The sequence below is a fragment of the Agelaius phoeniceus genome, chromosome 37 (assembly GCF_051311805.1).
Source record: "Agelaius phoeniceus isolate bAgePho1 chromosome 37, bAgePho1.hap1, whole genome shotgun sequence".
NCBI lineage: Eukaryota > Metazoa > Chordata > Aves > Passeriformes > Icteridae > Agelaius > Agelaius phoeniceus.
This window is the reverse complement of record NC_135302.1, coordinates 1,255,606-1,274,674: the sequence shown is the minus strand read 5'-3', so window position 1 is coordinate 1,274,674 and position 19,069 is coordinate 1,255,606. Positions and strand designations below refer to the sequence as shown.

At 51.3% G+C, this 19,069-nt stretch overlaps 1 protein-coding gene and 1 long non-coding RNA gene across 2 annotated transcripts; one reads left to right on the top strand and one right to left on the bottom strand.

Moving 5' to 3' along the window:
• Positions 1 to 1,007: 1,007 nt before the first annotated feature.
• LOC143696683 (uncharacterized) lies at positions 1,008 to 5,646 on the top strand. Its single transcript, XR_013186049.1, has 3 exons — positions 1,008 to 1,122; positions 1,695 to 1,871; positions 4,745 to 5,646. It is a non-coding gene; the product is annotated as an uncharacterized LOC143696683 (long non-coding RNA).
• A 177-nt stretch (positions 5,647 to 5,823) lies between these two features.
• On the bottom strand, positions 5,824 to 18,982 carry NOSIP (nitric oxide synthase interacting protein). The gene is given in 10 exon segments (XM_077193236.1): positions 5,824 to 6,040; positions 7,283 to 7,396; positions 8,699 to 8,724; positions 10,232 to 10,507; positions 12,760 to 12,836; positions 14,751 to 14,895; positions 17,194 to 17,275; positions 18,446 to 18,527; positions 18,530 to 18,550; positions 18,632 to 18,982. Coding segments are annotated over 10 exon segments (966 nt in total). The 5' UTR covers positions 18,702 to 18,982; the 3' UTR covers positions 5,824 to 5,967.
• Positions 18,983 to 19,069: the final 87 nt, after the last annotated feature.

Below are 19,069 nucleotides of genomic sequence, written 5' to 3'. Positions count from 1 at the left end.
GGGCTTTTTGGGGGGGGAATTTTGGAGTTTTTTGGGAGGTAATTTTGGGGGGAATTTTGGGGTGTTTTTTTCGGGGGAATTTTGAGGGCAATTTTGGGGGAATTTTGAGGGCAATTTTGGGGGAATTTTGGGGTTTTTTTTGGGAATTTTGGGGGTTTTTCGGGGGGGAATTTTGGATTTTTTTTCGGGGGGATTTTTTCGGGGTTTTTTGGGGGAATTTTGCAGGGAATTTTGGGGTTTTTGGGGGGGGAATTTTGGGGTTTTTTGGGAGGGAATTTTGGGGTAATTTTGGGGGGAATTTGAGGTTTTTGGGAGGGGAATTTTGGGGTTTTTTGGGGGGGGAATTTTGGGGTTTTTTGGGGGAATTTTGGGGGGGAATTTTGGGTTTTTTTGGGGAAATTTTGGGGTTTATTCGGGGGAATGTTGGGTGGAATTTTGGGGTTTTTTGGGGGAAATTTTGGGGGAAATTTTGGGGTTTTTGGGGGGGCATTTTGGGGTTTTTTTTCGGGGAATTTTGGGTTTTTTGGGGGAAATTTTGGGGTTTTTCGGGGGAATGTTGGGTGGAATTTTGGGGTTTTTTTCGGGGGAATTTTGGGGTTTTTTTGGGGGGAATTTTGGGGGTTTTTGGGGAATGTTGGGGTAATTTTGGGGGGAATTTGAGGTTTTTGGAGGGGAATTTTGGGGTTTTTTGGGGGGGAATTTTGGGGGTTTTTTGGGGGAATTTTGGGGGGGAATTTTGGGTTTTTTTGGGGAAATTTTGGGGTTTTTCGGGGGAATGTTGGGTGGAATTTTGGGGTTTTTTTCGGGGGAATTTTGGGGGTTTTTGGGGAATTTTGGGTTTTTTTTCGGGGGAATTTTGCGGGAAATTTTGGATTTTCGGGGGGCAATTTTGGGGTTATTTTGTGGGAATTTTAGGAGAACATTTTGGATTTTGGGCCGGATTTTGGGCAATTCTGGGAATTTTTTGGGCAATTCTGGAATTTCGGGGGGGGGTCCCGGGTGCGTTTTGGGTGCCCCTGACCCCCCCCGTGTCCCCTCCCCCCCCAGGGCTGTTCCTGATGGACGAGGAGTGGGGGAGGGGCCCCGAGGAGGAGCCGGAGCCGGAGTGGGAGAGCCCCGAAGGTGGGGGAGGGGCCAAATTTGGGGGGGGGGAGGGGCCAAATTTGGGGGGGGAGGGGCCAAATTTGGGGGGGGGGGGGAGAAAAATTTGGGGTAAATTTTGGGGTAAATTTGGAGTTGGGGGGGGAAAATTTGGGGTAAATTTTGGGGTAAATTTGGAGTTGGGGGGGGAAAATTTGGGGTAAATTTTGGGGTAAATTTGGAGTTGGGGGGGAAAATTTGGGGGAAAATTTTGGGGGTGGGGGGGAACAAAATTTGGGGGTGTGTGGGGGTTTTTTTGGGGGGGAATTTTTCTTGGTTTTTTGGGTTTTTTTTCCTTGTTTTTTTTTTTGTTTGTTTTTTTGGGGTTTTTTTGGGGGGGGGTTTGTTGGCTTTTTTTTGTTTGTTTTTTTTTCTTGGGTTTTTTTGGGTTTTCTTTTTTTTTGGGGGGGTTATTTTTGGGGTTTTTTCTTGGGTTTTTTTTTTGCATTTTTTCTCTTTTTGGCTGTTTTTTCTTGTCTTTTTTTGGTTTTTTTTTTAATTTTAATTTCATCCCTTCCCATTCTCTGCCCCTTTTTCCCTTTTTCCATTTCCAGGGAGCCCCCCCGGGTCGGGGCCCCCCCGGCCGGGCCTGGCCGGGCCCCCCCTGGCGCGGTCGCTGCCGCTGCCGGTGCCGAGCTGGGCCCAGAGAGCCCCGAAAACCAGGGGGGGAACCCCCAAAACCAGGGGGGGGAACCCCCAAAATGATGGGAGCCCCCGGGAGCCACGGGAAGGTGGGGAAAAATGGGGGAAATTGGGGAAAATTGGGGAAAAAATGGGGGGAAAATATGGGGGGAAATGGGGGGAAATGAGGGAAAATGGGGGAAAAACGGGGGGGAAAATTGGCGAAAATTGGGGGAAATTGGGGGAAATATGGGGAAAAAATGGGGGGAAAAATGGAGGAAAAATGGGGGGAATATGGGGGGAAAATTGGGGGGAAATGGGGGGAAAATGAGGGAAAAACGGGGGAAAATGGGGGGAAATTGGGAAAAAATGGGGGGGAAAACGGGGGAAATGGGGGGAAAATGGGGAAAAATGGGGGGGAATGGGGGAAAATGGGGGGGAAAATTGGGGGAAATGGGGGAAAATTGGGAAAAATGGGGGGAAATTGGGGGAAATATGGGGGGAAAATGAGGGAAAAAATGGGGGGAATATGGGGGGAAAATGAGGGGAAAAATGGGGGGAAATATGGGGGGGAAATGGGGGAAAAATGGGGGGAAATTGGGGGAAAAATGGGGGGGAAAACAGGGGGGAATATGGAGGAAAATGGGGGAAAATTGGGGGGGAAATGGGGAAAAATGGGGGAAATTGGGAAAAAATGGGGGGAAAAATGGGGGGAAATGGGGGGAAAATGAGGGAAAAAATGGGGGGAAAACAAGGGGGAAATGGGGGGAAAATGGGGAAAATGGGGAAAAATGGGGGAAAATTGGGGGGGAAATGGGGGAAAATGTGGAAAAAATGGGGGAAAATTGGGGGGGAATGGGGGAAAATGAGGGGAAAAAAATGGGGGAAAACAGGGGGGAAATGAGGGAAAAATGGGGGGGAAATGGGGGAAATTGGGGGGGGAAATATGGGGGGGAAAATTGGGAAAAATGGGGGAAAATTGGGGGGAAATGGGGGGAATGGGGGAAAATGAGGGAAAAAATGGGGGAAATATGGGGGGAAATATGGGGGGAAAATGAGGGGGAAATGGGGGGAAATATGGGGGGAAAATGGGGGGAAAATTGGGGGGGAAAATTGGGAAAAATGGGGGGAAATTGGGGGAAATATGGGGGGAAAATGAGGGGAAAAATTGGGGGAAATATGGGGAAAATTGGGGGAAATATGGGGGGAAAATGAGGGGAAATGGGGGGAAAATGAGGGAAAAACGGGGGAGAAAACAGGGGGCAAATGGGGGGGAATGGGGGAAATTGGGGGAAAATGAGGGAAAAACAGGGGGAAAACAAGGGGGAAATGGGGGGAAAATGGGGGAAATTGGGGGGGGACATATGGGGGGAAAATGGGGGGAATGGGGAAAAAATGGGGGAAAAATGGGGGGAATATGGAGGAAAATGGGGGGAAAATTGGGGGGGAAATGGGGAAATGGGGGAAATTGGGAAAAATGGGGGAAAATGGGGGGAAATTGGGAAAAAATGGGGGGGAAAACGGGGGGAATGGGGGAAATTGGGGGAAAATGAGGGAAAAATGGGGGAAAATTGGGGGGGGAATGGGGGAAAATGAGGGAAAAAAATGGGGGGAAAACGGGGGAAATGAGGGAAAAATGGGGGGGAAAATGGGGGAAAATTAGGGAAAACGGGGAAAATGGGAAAAAATGGGAGAAAATTGGGAAAAAATGGGGGAAATATGGGGGTAAAATGAGGGGAAAAATGGGGGGAAAATGAGGGGAAATGAGGGAAAAATGGGGGAAAACAGGGGGGAAAATGGGGGAAAATTGGGGGGAGAAATGGGGAAAAAATGGGGGAAAATTGGGAAAAATGGGGGCAAAACAGGGGAAATGGGGGGAAAAATGGGGGAAATGGGGGGGAATGGGGACAAAATGGCGGAAATGGGGTAAAATGGGGGGAAATGGAGAAAAATGGGGAAAAATGAGGGAAAATCAGGGGGGAAATGAGGGGAAATGGGGACAAAATGAGGGGAAATGGGGGGGAAATGCAGATAAGGGGGCGGTAATGGGGGAAAATAAGGGAAAAACGGGGGAAATGGGGGGGAATGGGGGAAAATGGGAGAAAAATGGGGAAAATGGGGGAAAATGAGGGAAAAAATGGGGGGAAAACAGGGGGGAAATGGGGGGGGAATGGGGGGAAAAATGGGGGAAAATTGGGAAAAAATGGGGGAAAATTGGGGAAATGGGAGAAAAATGGGGGAAAAATGGGGGGGGAAATGGGGAAAAAATGGGGGAAAATTGGGGAAATGGGAGAAAAATGGGGGAAAAATGGGGGGGGAAATGGGAGAAAAATGGGGGAAAAATGGGGGGGGGAAATGGGGGAAATTGGGGGGAAAAGGGAGGAAAATGGCAAAATGGGGGAAAATGGGGAAAATGAGGGAAATTTGGGAAAATGGGAGAGAAATGGGGGAAATTGGGAAAATGGGGGGAAATGAGAGAAAATTGGGGGAAAAATTGGGAAAATGGGGGGAATGGGGACAAAATGGTGGAAATGGAGAAAAATGGGGGGAAATGGGGACAAAATGGGGGAAAGTGAGGGAAAAAACTGGGGGGAAATAAGGGAAAATGGGGAAAAAGGGGGGAAATGGGGCAAAATGGGGGTTTGGGGGTATTTAGGGGGGGTTGAGGGTTTTGGGAGGGATTTGGGGAGATTTAGGGGGATTTGGGGGCCTTTGGGGGGTTTGGGGGGGTTTGAGGGGATTTAGGGGAGATTTGGGGAGGTTTGAGGGGATTTGGGGAGGTTTGGGGAGGATTTGGGGGGGTTTGGAGGGATTTAGGGGATTTGGGGGGGTTTGGGGAGTTTGGGGGAGATTTGGGAGCGATTTTGATGAAATCTGGGGGCGATTTTGGGGCTGATTTTGGGGATAATTTTGAGGATAATTTTGAGGATTTTTTGTCCTTCACTCCCCACCCCAAAACCCCCCAATTTTTCCCCATTTTCAGGCCCCCCCGGACCTGGAGCGAATCGCGGCCTCCATGAGGGCCCTGACCCTGCGGGGAGGGGGCGACGGCACCGAAATGTTCGGGGACCTCCCCCGGCCCCCCCTCCTGGCTGGGGACCCCCAGTGACGCCCCCAAAAAACCCAAAAATCCCCCCCAAAAAACCCAAAAATCCCCCCCAAAAACCCCCAAAAAACCCCAATTTCAAAGCCTTAAAATTCACTTTTTTTAACCCTCCCAAACCATTTTTGGGGTGGGTTTGGGACCCCCCTAAAAAAATGTAGGGGGGAAAAAATTTTGGGGTTTTCAGCTCAAAATTTGGGGTTTTTTCCCTAAAAATTTTGGGGGTTTCAGCTCAAAATCTGGGGGTTTTTCCCTAAAAATTTTGGGGGTTTCAGCTCAAAATTTGGGGTTTTCTCCTAAAATTTTGGGGTTTCAAGCCTTGGGGTCCCCCAAAATTTGTGGGGATCCCCCCAAAAAATGGGGGGGGGCACTTCAGAGCCCCCTCCCTAAATTGGGGTCCCCTCATCTTAATGGGGGAGGGGAGACCCCAAAATTTGGGGTTGTTTTCCTAAAATTTGAGATTTTCACCCCAAAATTTGGGGGTTGCCCCTCCCCCCACCAAGTGTCTTATTTTGGGGGGGGGTCCCGCCCCTCCCCCCCCAGCCTTGCACAAAGATTTTGGGGACCCCTCCCCCCAATAATGGGGGCGTGGCCTCTAAAAGGGGGCGGAGCCACCCGAATTTTGATTGACAGCCCCGAATTCGGGGCTTCCCCCCCTTTTTTGTAGCAGATTTTGGGCGTGGCCTTTCGGAAGCCCCGCCCACTTTATTTTTGTCCAAAGCTGATTGGGCAACGCCCGAGGAGGCCACGCCCACTTCGCCAATAAAGCGGCGTTCGCGTTTCGAGCGTTGATTGGTGGAAAGTGAGGAGGGGCGGGGCTTGGCCGCCTTAAAGCGGCGACGCGCGGGTGGGGCCCACAAGGGGGGGGGAATTAAAAGGGCAACAAAGCCCCAAAATTGGGAATTTTTTGGGGGCGTCCCAGAAAATTTTGGGGGTTCAAGGAACGGAAGGAAATCGAGTTTGGGGTGAAACAAATTTATTTGGGGAGGGGAAGTGGGGTTGGGGGGTTTTTTGGGGGGTTTTAAAGGGATTTTAGGGGGAATTGTTGGGATTTTGGGGTTTTCTGGGGCGGTTTTGGGGTGCCCGGGGTTTCGGGGTCCCCCCTAGGCCTGCATCACCGGCCGGGACTTCTTGGCCTCCAGGGAAACCCCGGCCCCAGCAAAGCCGGGTCCCGCCCTGGGGGGGAAAAGGGGTCAGGGGGAACCAAAATTCAACCAAAATTCACCCCAAATCCACCCCAAAATTCAACTCAATCTACCCAAAATTCACCCTAAATCCAACCCAAATCCACCCCAAAATCCAACCCAAAATTCACCCAAAATTCACCCAAAATTCACCCCAAATCCACCCCAAAATCCAACCCAAAATTCACCCAAATTCACCCCAAAATCCAACCAAAAATTCACCCCAAAATCCAACCCAAATCCACCCCAAAATTCACCCCAAAACCACCCCAAATTCACCTCGAAATCCAACTGAAATCCACCCCAAAATCCAACCCAAATCCACCCCAAAATTCACCCAAATCCAACCCAAAATTCACCCAAATTCACCCCAAAACCACCCCAAATTCACCCCGAAATCCAACTGAAATCCACCCCAAAATCCACCCCAAAATTCACCCAAATCCACCCAAAATTCACCCCAAAATTCACCCCAAAATCCAACCCAAATCCACCCAAAATTCACACCAAATCCACCCCCAAAATTCACCCAAATTCACCCAAAATTCACCCAAAATTCAACCAAATCCACCCAAAATTCACCCCAAAATCCAACCCAAAATCCAACCCAAAATTCACCCAAATCCACCCAAAATTCACCCCAAAATCCAAACCCAAAATTCACCCCAAAATCCAACCCAAAATTCACCCAAATCCACCCCAAATTCAACCCAAAATCCAACCCAAAATTCAACCCAAATCCACCCAAATTCACCCAAATCCACCCAAAATTCAACCAAATACACCCAAATCCACCCCAAAATCCAACCAAAATCCACCCCACAATCCAACCCAAATCCACCCAAAATTCACCCCAAATCCAACCCAGAGCCCCAAATTCACCCAAAACCCCCCAAAATCCCCCCAGAACCCCAAAATACCCCCCAAATCCACCCCAGAATCCCCCCAAACCTCTCCTAAACCCCCCCCAAAATCCCCCCAAGCCCCCCAAAAGATCACCCAAAAATCCACCCCAAAATCCCCCCAAACTCCCCAAAATTCCCCAAATCCCCCCCCAAAATTCCCCAAATTTACCCAAAATTCCCCCCAAATCCCACCCAAAAATCCCCAAATTTACCCAAAATTCCCCCAAATCCCACTCAAAATTCCCCCAAAATTCCCCCCAAAATTCCCCCCAAATTTCCCCCAAAATTCCCCCCAAATTTCCCCCCAAATTCCCCCAATCCCCCCGTGCCCCACCCTCTGCAGGTTGATGACGTCATCCTCGCTGAGCTCCGCCCCATTCTGGGGGTCCCGCAGGCCCCGCCCCAGCAGCCGCGAGAGGGCGGAGACAGAAACCACGGAGCCCCTGGGGATGGACAGACGGACAGACAGAGTGACCAGAGTGACCACTGAGTGACCAGAGTGACCAATGAGTGACCAGAGTGACCAGTGAGGGACAGACAGAAACCACGGAGCCCCTGGGGACGGACAGACGGACAGAGTGACCACTGAGTGACCACAGTGACCAATGAGGGACAGAGTGACCAGAGTGACCACTGAGGGATGGACAGAAACCACGGAGCCCCTGGGGATGGACAGACGGACAGAGTGACCAATGAGTGACCAATGAGGGACAGAGTGACCACAGTGACCAGAGTGACCAATGAGGGATGGACAGAAACCACGGAGCCCCTGGGGATGGACAGACGGACAGACAGAGTGACCAATGAGGGATGGACAGAGTGACCACAGAGACCACGGAGCCCCTGGACACACAGGAAGGGGTCAGTGAGGGGGCATTGGCCACTCAATGGTCACTCAGGGTCACTCAATGGTCACTCAATGGTCATTCAGGGTCACTCTATGGTCACTCAATGGTCACTCAGGGGTGTCAATGGTCACTCTATGGTCACTCTATGGTCACTCAATGGTCACTCAGGGCTATCATTGGTCACTCATTGGTCACTCACGATGTCCGCAAGCACGGCACACGGTGTCGCGTTGGTCAGCACATCCCCACTCAATGCGCACACGTAGCGGTCACATCAATGGTCACTCAGGGGTATCAATGGTCACTCAATGGTCACTCAATGGTCACTATGGTCACTCATTGGTCACTATGGTCACTCACGATGTCCAGAGCACGGCGCAGGGCGTGGCGTTGGTCAACGCGTCCCCACTGAGCGCACACACGTAGCGGTCACTCAATGGTCACTCTATGGTCACTATGGTCACTCAGGGGTGTCAATGGTCACTCAGGGCTATCATTGGTCACTCAGGGCTATCAATGGTCACTCAGGGCTATCATTGGTCACTCACGATGTCTGCAGCACGGCGCAGGGCGTGGCATTGGTCAGTGCATCCCCGCTCAGGGCGCACACGTAGCGGTCACTCTATGGTCACTCTATGGTCACTCAGGGCTATCATTGGTCACTCAGGGCTATCAATGGTCACTCTATGGTCACTATGGTCACTCAGGGGTGTCAGTGGTCACTCACGATGTCCGCAGCACAGCACAGGGCGTTGCATTGGTCAGCGCGTCCCCACTGAGCGCGCACACGTAGCGGTCACTCTATGGTCACTCAGGGCTATCAATGGTCACTCAGGGGTGTCAATGGTCACTCAGGGCTATCAATGGTCACTCTATGGTCAGTCTATGGTCACTCACGATGTCCGGAGCACAGCACAGGGCGTAGCATTGGTCAGTGCATCCCACTCAATGCACACACGTAGCGGTCACTCAATGGCCACTCAGGGGTATCAATGGTCACTCTATGGTCACTCAGGGCTATCATTGGTCACTCTATGGTCACTCACGATGTCCGCAGCATGCCGCAGGGTGTCGCGTTGGTCAGTGCGTCCCCACTCAGGGCACACACGTAGCGGTCACTCTATGGTCACTATGGTCACTCTATGGTCACTATGGTCACTCTATGGTCACTCTATGGTCACTCACGATGTCCGCAGCATGCCGCAGGGTGTCGCATTGGTCAGTGCGTCCCACTCAATGCGCACACGTAGCGGTCACTCAATGGTCACTCTATGGTCACTATGGTCACTCTATGGTCACTCAGGGCTATCATTGGTCACTCACGATGTCCGCAGCACAGCACAGGGTGTCGCATTGGTCAGTGCATCCCCACTGAGCGCGCACACGTAGCGGTCACTCAATGGTCACTCTATGGTCACTATGGTCACTATGGTCACTCACGATGTCCGCAGCACGGCGCAGGGTGTAGCATTGGTCAGTGCATCCCCACTCAATGCGCACACGTAGCGGTCACTCAATGGTCACTCAGGGCTATCATTGGTCACTCAGGGCTATCAATGGTCACTCAGGGGTATCAATGGTCACTCACGATGTCCGGAGCACAGCACACGGCGTGGCGTTGGTCAGCGCGTCCCCGCTCAGGGCGCACACGTAGCGGTCACTCAATGGTCACTATGGTCACTCTATGGTCACTCTATGGTCACTCACGATGTCCGCAGCACAGCACACGGCGTTGCGTTGGTCAGCGCGTCCCCGCTGAGCGCGCACACGTAGCGGTCACTCAATGGTCACTATGGTCACTCTATGGTCACTCTATGGTCACTCAATGGTCACTCTATGGTCACTATGGTCACTCTATGGTCACTCACGATGTCCGCAGCACAGCACACGGTGTCGCGTTGGTCAGCGCATCCCCGCTCAGGGCGCACACGTAGCGGTCACTCTATGGTCACTCAAGGGTATCAATGGTCCACTCTATGGTCACTCACGATGTCCTCAGCACGGCGCAGGGTGTAGCATTGGTCAGCGCATCCCCGCTCAGGGCACACACGTAGCGGTCACTCAATGGTCACTCTATGGTCACTCAGGGCTATCATTGGTCACTCTATGGTCACTCACGATGTCCGCAGAACAGCACAGGGCGTCGCGTTGGTCAGTGCGTCCCCACTCAATGCACACACGTAGCGGTCACTCAATGGTCACTATGGTCACTCTATGGTCACTATGGTCACTCAATGGTCACTATGGTCACTCTATGGTCACTCACGATGTCCGCAGCACGGCACAGGGTGTCGCGTTGGTCAGTGCGTCCCCGCTCAGGGCACACACGTAGCGGTCACTCAATGGTCACTCAATGGTCACTCATTGGTATCAATGGTCACTCAGGGCTATCATTGGTCACTCACGATGTCCGCAGCACGCACAGGGCGTGGCATTGGTCAGTGCATCCCCACTGAGCGCACACACGTAGCGGTCACTGGGCTCTCGGGCCAGCAGCTGCCCCGGGCTCAGGCCGGGCGTGGCCGGGGTGAAGTGGACGCTCAGCAGCTGGGCCAGGCGCAGCTTCCGGCCGGACATGGGGCAGCGCACAAGCGCGCTCCTGAGGGACAGACGGACGGACGGACGGACGGCGTCAGGGGCACAGCACCGGAAACTGACCAAAACAGACAAAAACAGCCCAAAACAGCCCCAAAAACAGCCAAACAGCACAAAACCAGCCCAAAAACAGCAAAACAGCCAAAAAACTGCCCCAAAAACAGCCAAAACAGCCAAAAAACTGCCCCAAAAACAGCCAAAACAGCACAAAAACTGCCCCAAAAACAGCCAAAACAGCACAAAAACAGCCAAAAACAGCCAAAACAGCATAAAACCAGCCAAAACCAGCACAAAAACAGACAAAAACAGCCAAAACCAGCCAAAAAACAGCCCCTAAAACTGACAAAACCAGCACAAAAAACAGCCCAAAACAGCACAAAACCAGCCAAAACCAGCCCTAAAAACTGACAAAAACAGACAAAAAACAGCCCAAAACAGCCAAAAACAGACAGAAACAGCACAAAACCAGCACAAAAACAGCCAAAAAACAGACAGAAACAACCAAAACCAGCACAAAAAACAGCCAAAAACAGCCAAAAACAACCCAAAAACAGCACAAAAACAGCCAAAAACAGCCCCAAAAACAGCACAAAAACAGCCCCAAAAACAGCCAAAACCAGCACAAAACCAGCACAAAAACAGCCAAAACCAGCCAAAACCAGCCCAAAAACAGCACAAAAAACAGCCAAAAAACAGCCAAAACCAGCACAAAACCAGCCCCAAAAACAGCACAAAACCAGCACAAAACCAGCCAAAAACAGCACAAAACCAGCCAAAACCAGCCAAAACCAGCCCCAAAAACTGACAAAAACAGACAAAAAACAGCCAAAAACAGCCAAAAACAGACAGAAACAACCAAAACCAGCCCAAAACCAGCCAAAAAAACTGACAAAACCAGCACAAAAACAGCACAAAACCAGCCAAAACAGCACAAAACCAGCACAAAACCAGCACAAAACAGCCAAAAACAGCCCAAAAACACCACAAAAACAGCCCAAAACCAGCCAAAACAGCACAAAAACTGCCAAAACCAGCACAAAAACTGCCGAAAACAGCACAAAAACAGAGAAAAACAGCCAAAACCACCCCAAAATTAACCCAAAAACACCCCAAAAACAGCACAAAACCAGCCCAAAATTAACCCAAAACCAGCCCCAAACCAGCCAAAACCAGCACAAAACCAGCCCAAAACCAGCACAAAAACAACCAAAACCAGCCCAAAATTAACCCAAAACCAGCCCAAAAACACCCAAAATCCCCCAAAAAACCCAAATCCAGCCCAGACCCCCAGCCACAGTCAGTGGTCAGTGGTCACCCATTGGTCACTCATGGTCACTCATTGGTCACTCACTGGTCACTGGTCAGTGGTCACCCATTGGTCACCCATTGGTCACTCACTGGCCACTCATTGGTCACCCATTGGTCACCCATTGGTCACCCATTGGTCACTGGTCAGTGGTCGCCCATTGGTCACTCAGTGGTCACTCACTGGTCAATGGTCATCCATTGGTCACTCACTGGTCACTCATTGGTCACTCATGGTCACCCATTGGTCACTGGTCAGTGGTCACTCATGGTCACCCATTGGTCACTCACTGTTCATTGGTCATCCATTGGTCACTCACTGGTCACTCATTGGTCACCCATGGTCACTCACTGGTCACTCATTGATCATTGGTCACTCATTCGTCACCCATTGGTCACTCACTGGTCAATGGTCACCCATTGGTCACTCATGGTCACTGGTCATTGGTCACTCATGGTCACCCATGGTCACTCATGGTCACTCAGTGGTCACTCACTGGTCACTCATGGTCATCCATTGGTCAGTGGCCATTGATCATTGGTCACTCACTGTTCATTGGTCACCCATTGGTCACTCACTGGTCAGTGGTCATTGGTCATTGGTCACTCACTGGTCACTGGTCACCCATTGGTCACTCATTGGTCATTGGTCACTCACTGGTCACTCACTGGTCATTGGTCACCCATTGGTCACTCATGGTCACCCATTGGTCACTCACTGGTCAGTGGTCACTCATTGGTCATTGGTCAGTGGCCATTGGTCACTCATGGTCACCCATTGGTCACTCAGTGGTCACCCATTGGTCATTGGTCACTCACTGTTCATTGGTCAGTGGTCACCCATTGGTCACTCACTGGTCATTGGTCACTGTTCATTGGTCACCCATTGGTCACCCATTGGTCACTCATTGGTCATTGGTCACCCATTGGTCACCCATTGGTCACTCATTGGTCACTCACTGGTCACTGGTCACCCATTGGTCACTCATTGGTCATTGGTCACTCACTGGTCACTCACTGGTCAGTGGTCACCCATTGGTCACCCATTGGTCACTCACCGGCCGTTGCAGGCGCTCGGCCGCAGCCTCGGGGGTCAGGGAGGGGATCCAGAAACTGGGGAGGGGCCCTGGGGAGCCTGGGGGGGGAGAGAGAGACAGTGAAACACCCAAAAATACCCCAAAAATAGCCAAAAATAGCCAAAACCACCCAAAAATAACCAAAACTGCCCCAAAATACCCCAAAAACACCCCAAAATAACCAAAACTGCCCCAAAATACCCCAAAAATAGCGAAAAAACCCCAAAAAATACCCCCAAATACCCCAAGAGCACCCAAAATACCCCAAAATAACCAAAAACCACCCAAAACACCCCAGAATCCCCCCAAATCCCTCCCAAAACCCATCCAGACCCCCCAAAATCCCCCCCAAAAGCCCCCCCAGGATCCCCAAAACTCCCCCAAACCCCCCCAAAATGCCCCCCAAACTCCCCTAAAATCCCCCTCAAAATCCCCCCAAATCCCCCTCAAAATCCCCCCCAAACCCCCCAGGATCCCCAAAACCCCCCCAGAACCCCCAAAAATCCCCCCCAAAAGTCCCAAAATCTCCCTCACCCCCCCCAAAACCACCCCAATATCCCCAAAATCCCCCCAAAAGCTCCCCCAAACCCCCCTAAAATCCCCCAAATTCCCCCCCAAAACCCCCCCAAAACCCATCCAGACCCCCCAAAATCCCCCCCAAACTCTCCCAAATCCCCCTCAAAATCCCCCCAGAACCCCCAAAATCCCCCCAAACCCGCCCCAGCTCACCCCTAACCCCCCCAAAATCCTCCCCAGACCCCCCCAAAATCCCCCCAAAATCCCCCAAAAAGTCCCAAAATCTCCCTCACCCCCCCAAGCCCCCTAAAATCCCCCCCAAAACCCCCCCAAACCACCACGCACCCCCCCCCAAATTCCCCCCTCAAAATCCCTCCAAACTCCCCTAAAATCCCCCAAATTCCCCCAAAATCCCCCTCAAAATCCCCCCCAGAACCCCCAAACCCCCCCCCAAACTCCCCTATAATCTCCCCAAAATCCCCCCCAAAATCGCCCCAAAATCCCCCCCAAACCCCTCCAGAATCCCCCACAGAACCCCCCCAAGAACCCTCCAGAACCCCCCCAAAACCCCTAGACCCCCCCAAATCCCCCCAAACCCCTCCAGACCCCTCAAAATCCCCCCCAAAACCCCCAAGAACCCCCAGAATCCCCCCCCCAGAACCCCCCAAACACCTCCAGAACCCCCACAAATCCCCCCCAACCCCCCTCAAAATCCCCCAAACCCCCCAAAGTCGCCCCCAGAACCCCCAAAATCCCCCCCAAATCCTGCTAAAATCCCCCCCAACCCCTCCAGAATCCCCAAAATCCCCCCCAAACCCCCTAAAATCCCCCAAATCCCCCCCAAAATCCCCCTAAAATCCCCCCCAAACCCCTCCAGAACCCCCAAAATCCCCTCCAAACTCCCCAAATCCCCCTCAAAATCGCCCCCAGAAGCCCCAAAATCCCCCCAAAATCGCCCCAAAATCCCCCCAAATCCCCCTAAAATCCCCCCCAGAACCGCCCCAAATCCCCCCCAAAATCCCCCCCAAAGCCCCCTAAAATCCCCCCAAACCCCTCCAGACCCCTCAAAATCCCCCCCAAAACCCCAAGAACCCCCAAAATCCCCCCAGAACCCCCCAAACTCCTCCAGGATCCCCAAACCCCCCCAAACCCCCCTAAAATCCCCCAAATTCCCCCCAAACCCCCCCAAAACCCATCCAGACCCCCCAAAATCCCCCCAGGATCCCCAACCCCCCCCCCACCCCCCTAAAATCCCCTCCCAAATCCCCCAGAACCCCCAAATCCCCCCCAAACCCCCCAAAAGTCCCAAAATCTCCCTCACCCCCCCCAAAACCCCCCCCAAACCCCCCTCAAAATCCCCCCAAAATCCCCCCAGAACCCCCTAAAACCCCCCAAATTCCCCCCAAAATCCCCCCCAAATCCCCCCCAGCCCCTCCCCCCTCCCCTCCCCCCCTCACCGCCGCTCGCGGGGCTCTCGGCCGCCCCTCCCCCGCTGCCCAGGGGGGTCTCGGCCTCCAGGAATCCCCGCAGGGCCGGGCCGCGCCCTCCCCGCGCTGCTGCTCCCGCTGCCCGCCGCCGCTCGGCGCGCTGCCGCTCCCAGGCCTGCGAACACCCCAAAAACACCCAAAAACACCCAAAAACGGGGACCCCAGAAATGTGTCAGGGACCCCAAAATGTGTGAGGGACACCCCCAAAAAATCCCTCCCAAATTCGGGGATTTTATCCCAAATTTCTGGGATTTTTTTAACCCCAAATTCCTGCCCCTGCTGCCGCTCCCAGGCCTGAAAACACCCAAAAAACACCCAAAAACACCCAAAAACGGGACCCCAGAAACCGTGAGAGACCCCAAAATGTGTGAGGGACACCCCCAAAAAATCCCTCCCAAATTCGGGGATTTTAACCCAAAATTCTGGGATTTTTTAACCCCAAATTCCTGCCCCTGCTGCCGCTCCCAGGCCTGAGAACACCCGAAAAACACCCAAAATCACCCGAAAACGGGACCCCAGAAACCGTGAGAGACCCCCAAAATGTGTGAGGGACACCCCCAAAAAATCCCTCCCAAATTCGGGGATTTTACCCCAAATTTCTGGGATTTTACCCCAAATTTCTGGGGTATTTTAACCCAAATTCCTGCCCCTGCTGCCGCTCCCAGGCCTGAAAACACCCGAAAAACACCCAAAAACAGCGAAAAACCGCACCCCAAAAATGTGTCAGGGACCCCAAAATGTGGTGAGGGACACCCCAAAAACATCCGCCCCAAATTCGGGGATTTTACCCCAAATTTCTGGGGTTTTTTAACCCCAAATTCCTGCCCCTGCTGCCGCTCCCAGGCCTGAGAACACCCCAAAAACACCCAAAAACACCCAAAAACGGGACCCCAGAAACCGTGAGAGACCCCCAAAATGTGTGAGGGACACCCCCAAAAAAATCCCTCCCAAATTCGGGGATTTTACCCCAAATTTCTGGGATTTTACCCCAAATTTCGGGGATTTTAACCCCAAATTCCTGCCCCTGCTGCCGCTCCCAGGCCTAAAAACACCAAAAAACACCAAAAATGGGAACCCCAAAATGTGTCAGGGACCCCAAAAAACATCAGGGAACTCCCCGAACCCAGCCCCAAAAAATCCCTCCCAAATTCGGGGATTTTATCCCAAATTTCTGGGACTTTTTACCCCAAATTTCTGGGATTTTATCCCAAATTTCTGGGGTTTTTTACCCCAAATTCCTGCCCCTGCTGCGCTCCCAGGCCTGAACCCCAAAAAACCCGAACCCCCAAAATGTGTCAGGGACAGAATTTTTTGGGTATTTTTGGGATCTTTTTTTTTGAGGGATTTTTAGGGAGATTTTTGGGGAGATTTTTGATGTTTTTTGGAGGTATTTTTTGGGAGGTTTTGGGGGGGATTTTTCAGGGGATTTTTGTGAGTTTTTGGCAGGATTTTTTGGGTATTTTTGGGAATTTTTTGAGGATTTTTAGGGAGATTTTTGGTGACCTTTATGATGTATTTTTGAGGTATTTTGGGGTGGAATTTTGGGAGTTTTTGGGGGGATTTTTCAGGGGATTTTTGGGAGATAATTTGGGGATTTTTGGGGTCCTGGGGTTGGGCAATTTTTTGGGGCATTTTTGTGGGATTTTTGTGAGATTTTTGAGGCGTTTTGGGAGGGATTTTGGGAGGTTTTGGGGGGATTTTTCAGGGGATTTTTGTGAGTTTTTGGCTGGATTTTTTGGGTATTTTTGGGAATTTTTTGAGGATTTTTAGGGAGATTTTTGGTGACCTTTATGACGTATTTTTGAGGTATTTTGGGGTGGAATTTTGGGAGGTTTTGGGGGGATTTTTCCAGGGGATTTTTGGGAGATAATTTGGGGATTTTTGGGATCCTGGGGTTGGGCAATTTTTTGGGGCATTTTTGTGGGATTTTTCTGAGATTTTTTGAGGCATTTTGGGGGGGATTTTGGGAGGTTTAGGGGGGATTTTTCAGGGGATTTTTGTTTTTTGCAGGATTTTTGGGGGGTATTTTTGGGATTTTTTGAGGGAGATTTTTTGTGACATTTTTGATGTTTTTTTGAAGTATTTTTGGAAGGTTTTGGGGGATTTTTCAGGGGATTTTTTGTGAGTTTTTTGCAGGATTTTTGGGGGTATTTTTGGGAACTTTTTGAGGGAGATTTTTTGTGACATTTTTGATGTTTTTTTGAGGTATTTTTGGAAGGTTTTGGGGTGATTTTGGAGAGATTTTTTGGGGATTTTTGGGGGGATTTTGGAGGATCTTGGGGGGATTTTTTGGGGAATTTTGGAGAGATTTTTTGAGGATTTTTGGGGGGATTTTTGGGGGGATTTTTTAAGGGTTTTTGTGACCTTCTTGGGGTATTTTTGGGGTGTTTTAGGGCATTTTTGGGGTGCTCACCTTGGTCTCTCGGGCGATTTTGGTTTTCTGGTGCAGCAGGTAACTCACGATGGCCTCGCGCTCGTACAGGAACCCATCGGGGCTGCGGCAAAAATCCCCAAATTATTTGGGGTCAGGTGAATAAAAACCACAAAATTTTGGGGGGTTTTGGGTTTTTTGGGGGGGATTTTGGGGCTTTGGGGTCCTGAGGGAGTTTTTGGGTGGCTTTGGAGGTTTTTGGGGTCCTGGAGGAGATTTGGGGTGGTTTGGGGGTGATTTTGGGGCCTTTTTTGAGGCGCTTTTGGGGTATTTTGGGGTTTTTTTTTGGGATGGTTTTGGGGTTTTTTGAGGTGCTTTTAGGGCTGGTTTTGTGGGTATTTTGGGGCTGTTTCAGGGATATTTTTATGAGTATTTTGGGGCAGTTTTGTGGGTATTTTTGTGAGTATTTTGGGGCAGTTTTGAGGTTGTTTTGTGGGTATTTTTATGAGTATTTTGGGGCAGTTTTGAGGTTGTTTTGTGGGTAGTTTTGGGCAGATTTTGGGGCTATTTTGTGGGTATTTTGGGGAAGTTTTTGGGGCTGGTTTGGGGACATTTTGGGGGCTGTTTTGTGGGTATTTTTATGGATATTTTGGGGCAGTTTTTGGACTATTTTGTGAGTATTTCTGGGGCACTTTCTGGGCTATTATCTGGGTATTTCTGGGGGTATTTTGGGGGTCGTTTTGAGCTACTTTGGGGGTATTTTTGGGGGTATTTTGAGGACATATAGGACTTGTTTTCTAGGTATTTTTTGAAAGTATTTCAGAGTTGTTTTGGGGGTATTTTTGAGGGTATTTCTGTGGCATTTTGAGGCTGTTTTGTTGGTATTTTTGTGGCTATTTTGGGGCTGTTTTGGGGGTATTTTTGAGGGTATTTGGGGGCTGTTTTGGGGCTCGTTTTGGGCATATTTTGGGGCTGTCCTGCAGGAATTCTGGGGCATTTTAGGCTCTTTTGTGGGTATTTTTATGGATATTTTGGGGCTACTTTGGGGGCATTTTTGGGGCACTTTCATGCAGTTTTGTGGGCATTTTGGGGCTGTTTTTGTGGGTATTTTTTGGGGGTATTTTAGGGCGGTTTTGGGACCGTTCTATGGGTATTTTTGGGGGTATTTCAAGGACATATAGGACTTGTTTTATAGGTATTTTTGAGAGTATTTCGGGCCTATTTTGGGGGCATTTCTGTGGGTATTTCGGGACTGTTTTGGGGCTATTTCGGGGGCATTTGGGGGCTCACTCACGTCACCACGGGGGTCCCGGCAGGGCTGCAGGACAGGCAGCAACAATCGAAATCCTTGATGGCGTCACGCCCCACCCGCACCGCTGCGTGCCGTAACCCGAGGCCGCTGCGAGGGACACAAAGCCACAATTGTCACCTCCCGTGCGTGTCCCCAAAGTCCCCAAACCCCTCCGGTGCCAGGCGCCACCTGTGTCCTTCTTCCTCTCGTGGTAGCTGTACACGGCCCCCGCCGTGCAGTTCTTGCCGTGCCGCGTCATGGCCGCGCCTCAACGGCTCCGGGATTCTCTAAAGGGATCGAGAGAAGAATTTAAAGAGGTCCCGAGAGGTTTTTTTGGGAATTTTGGGGGGTTTTTTTTGGGTTTTTGGGGGTTTGGGCGCGCGGCTCCCTCACGGCCGGCACCGGCGCAACACCGGAAGGCGGAAGTGGCGAACCGGAAGCGCGGCGGGTAAAAGGGTCCGGGTGGGAGCAGCGTTTTGATTCCGGCCCCCGTCTCTCAGCTCCCAGTTTGCACCAGTTCCGCTCAGTTGCTCTCAGCAGCTTAGCCACGCCCCCTCCGTGTGATCCAAGCCCCGCCCCTATAGGGAGAAAGTCCCGCCTCTTTTCCTTTTATAGGGATGGCAGGGC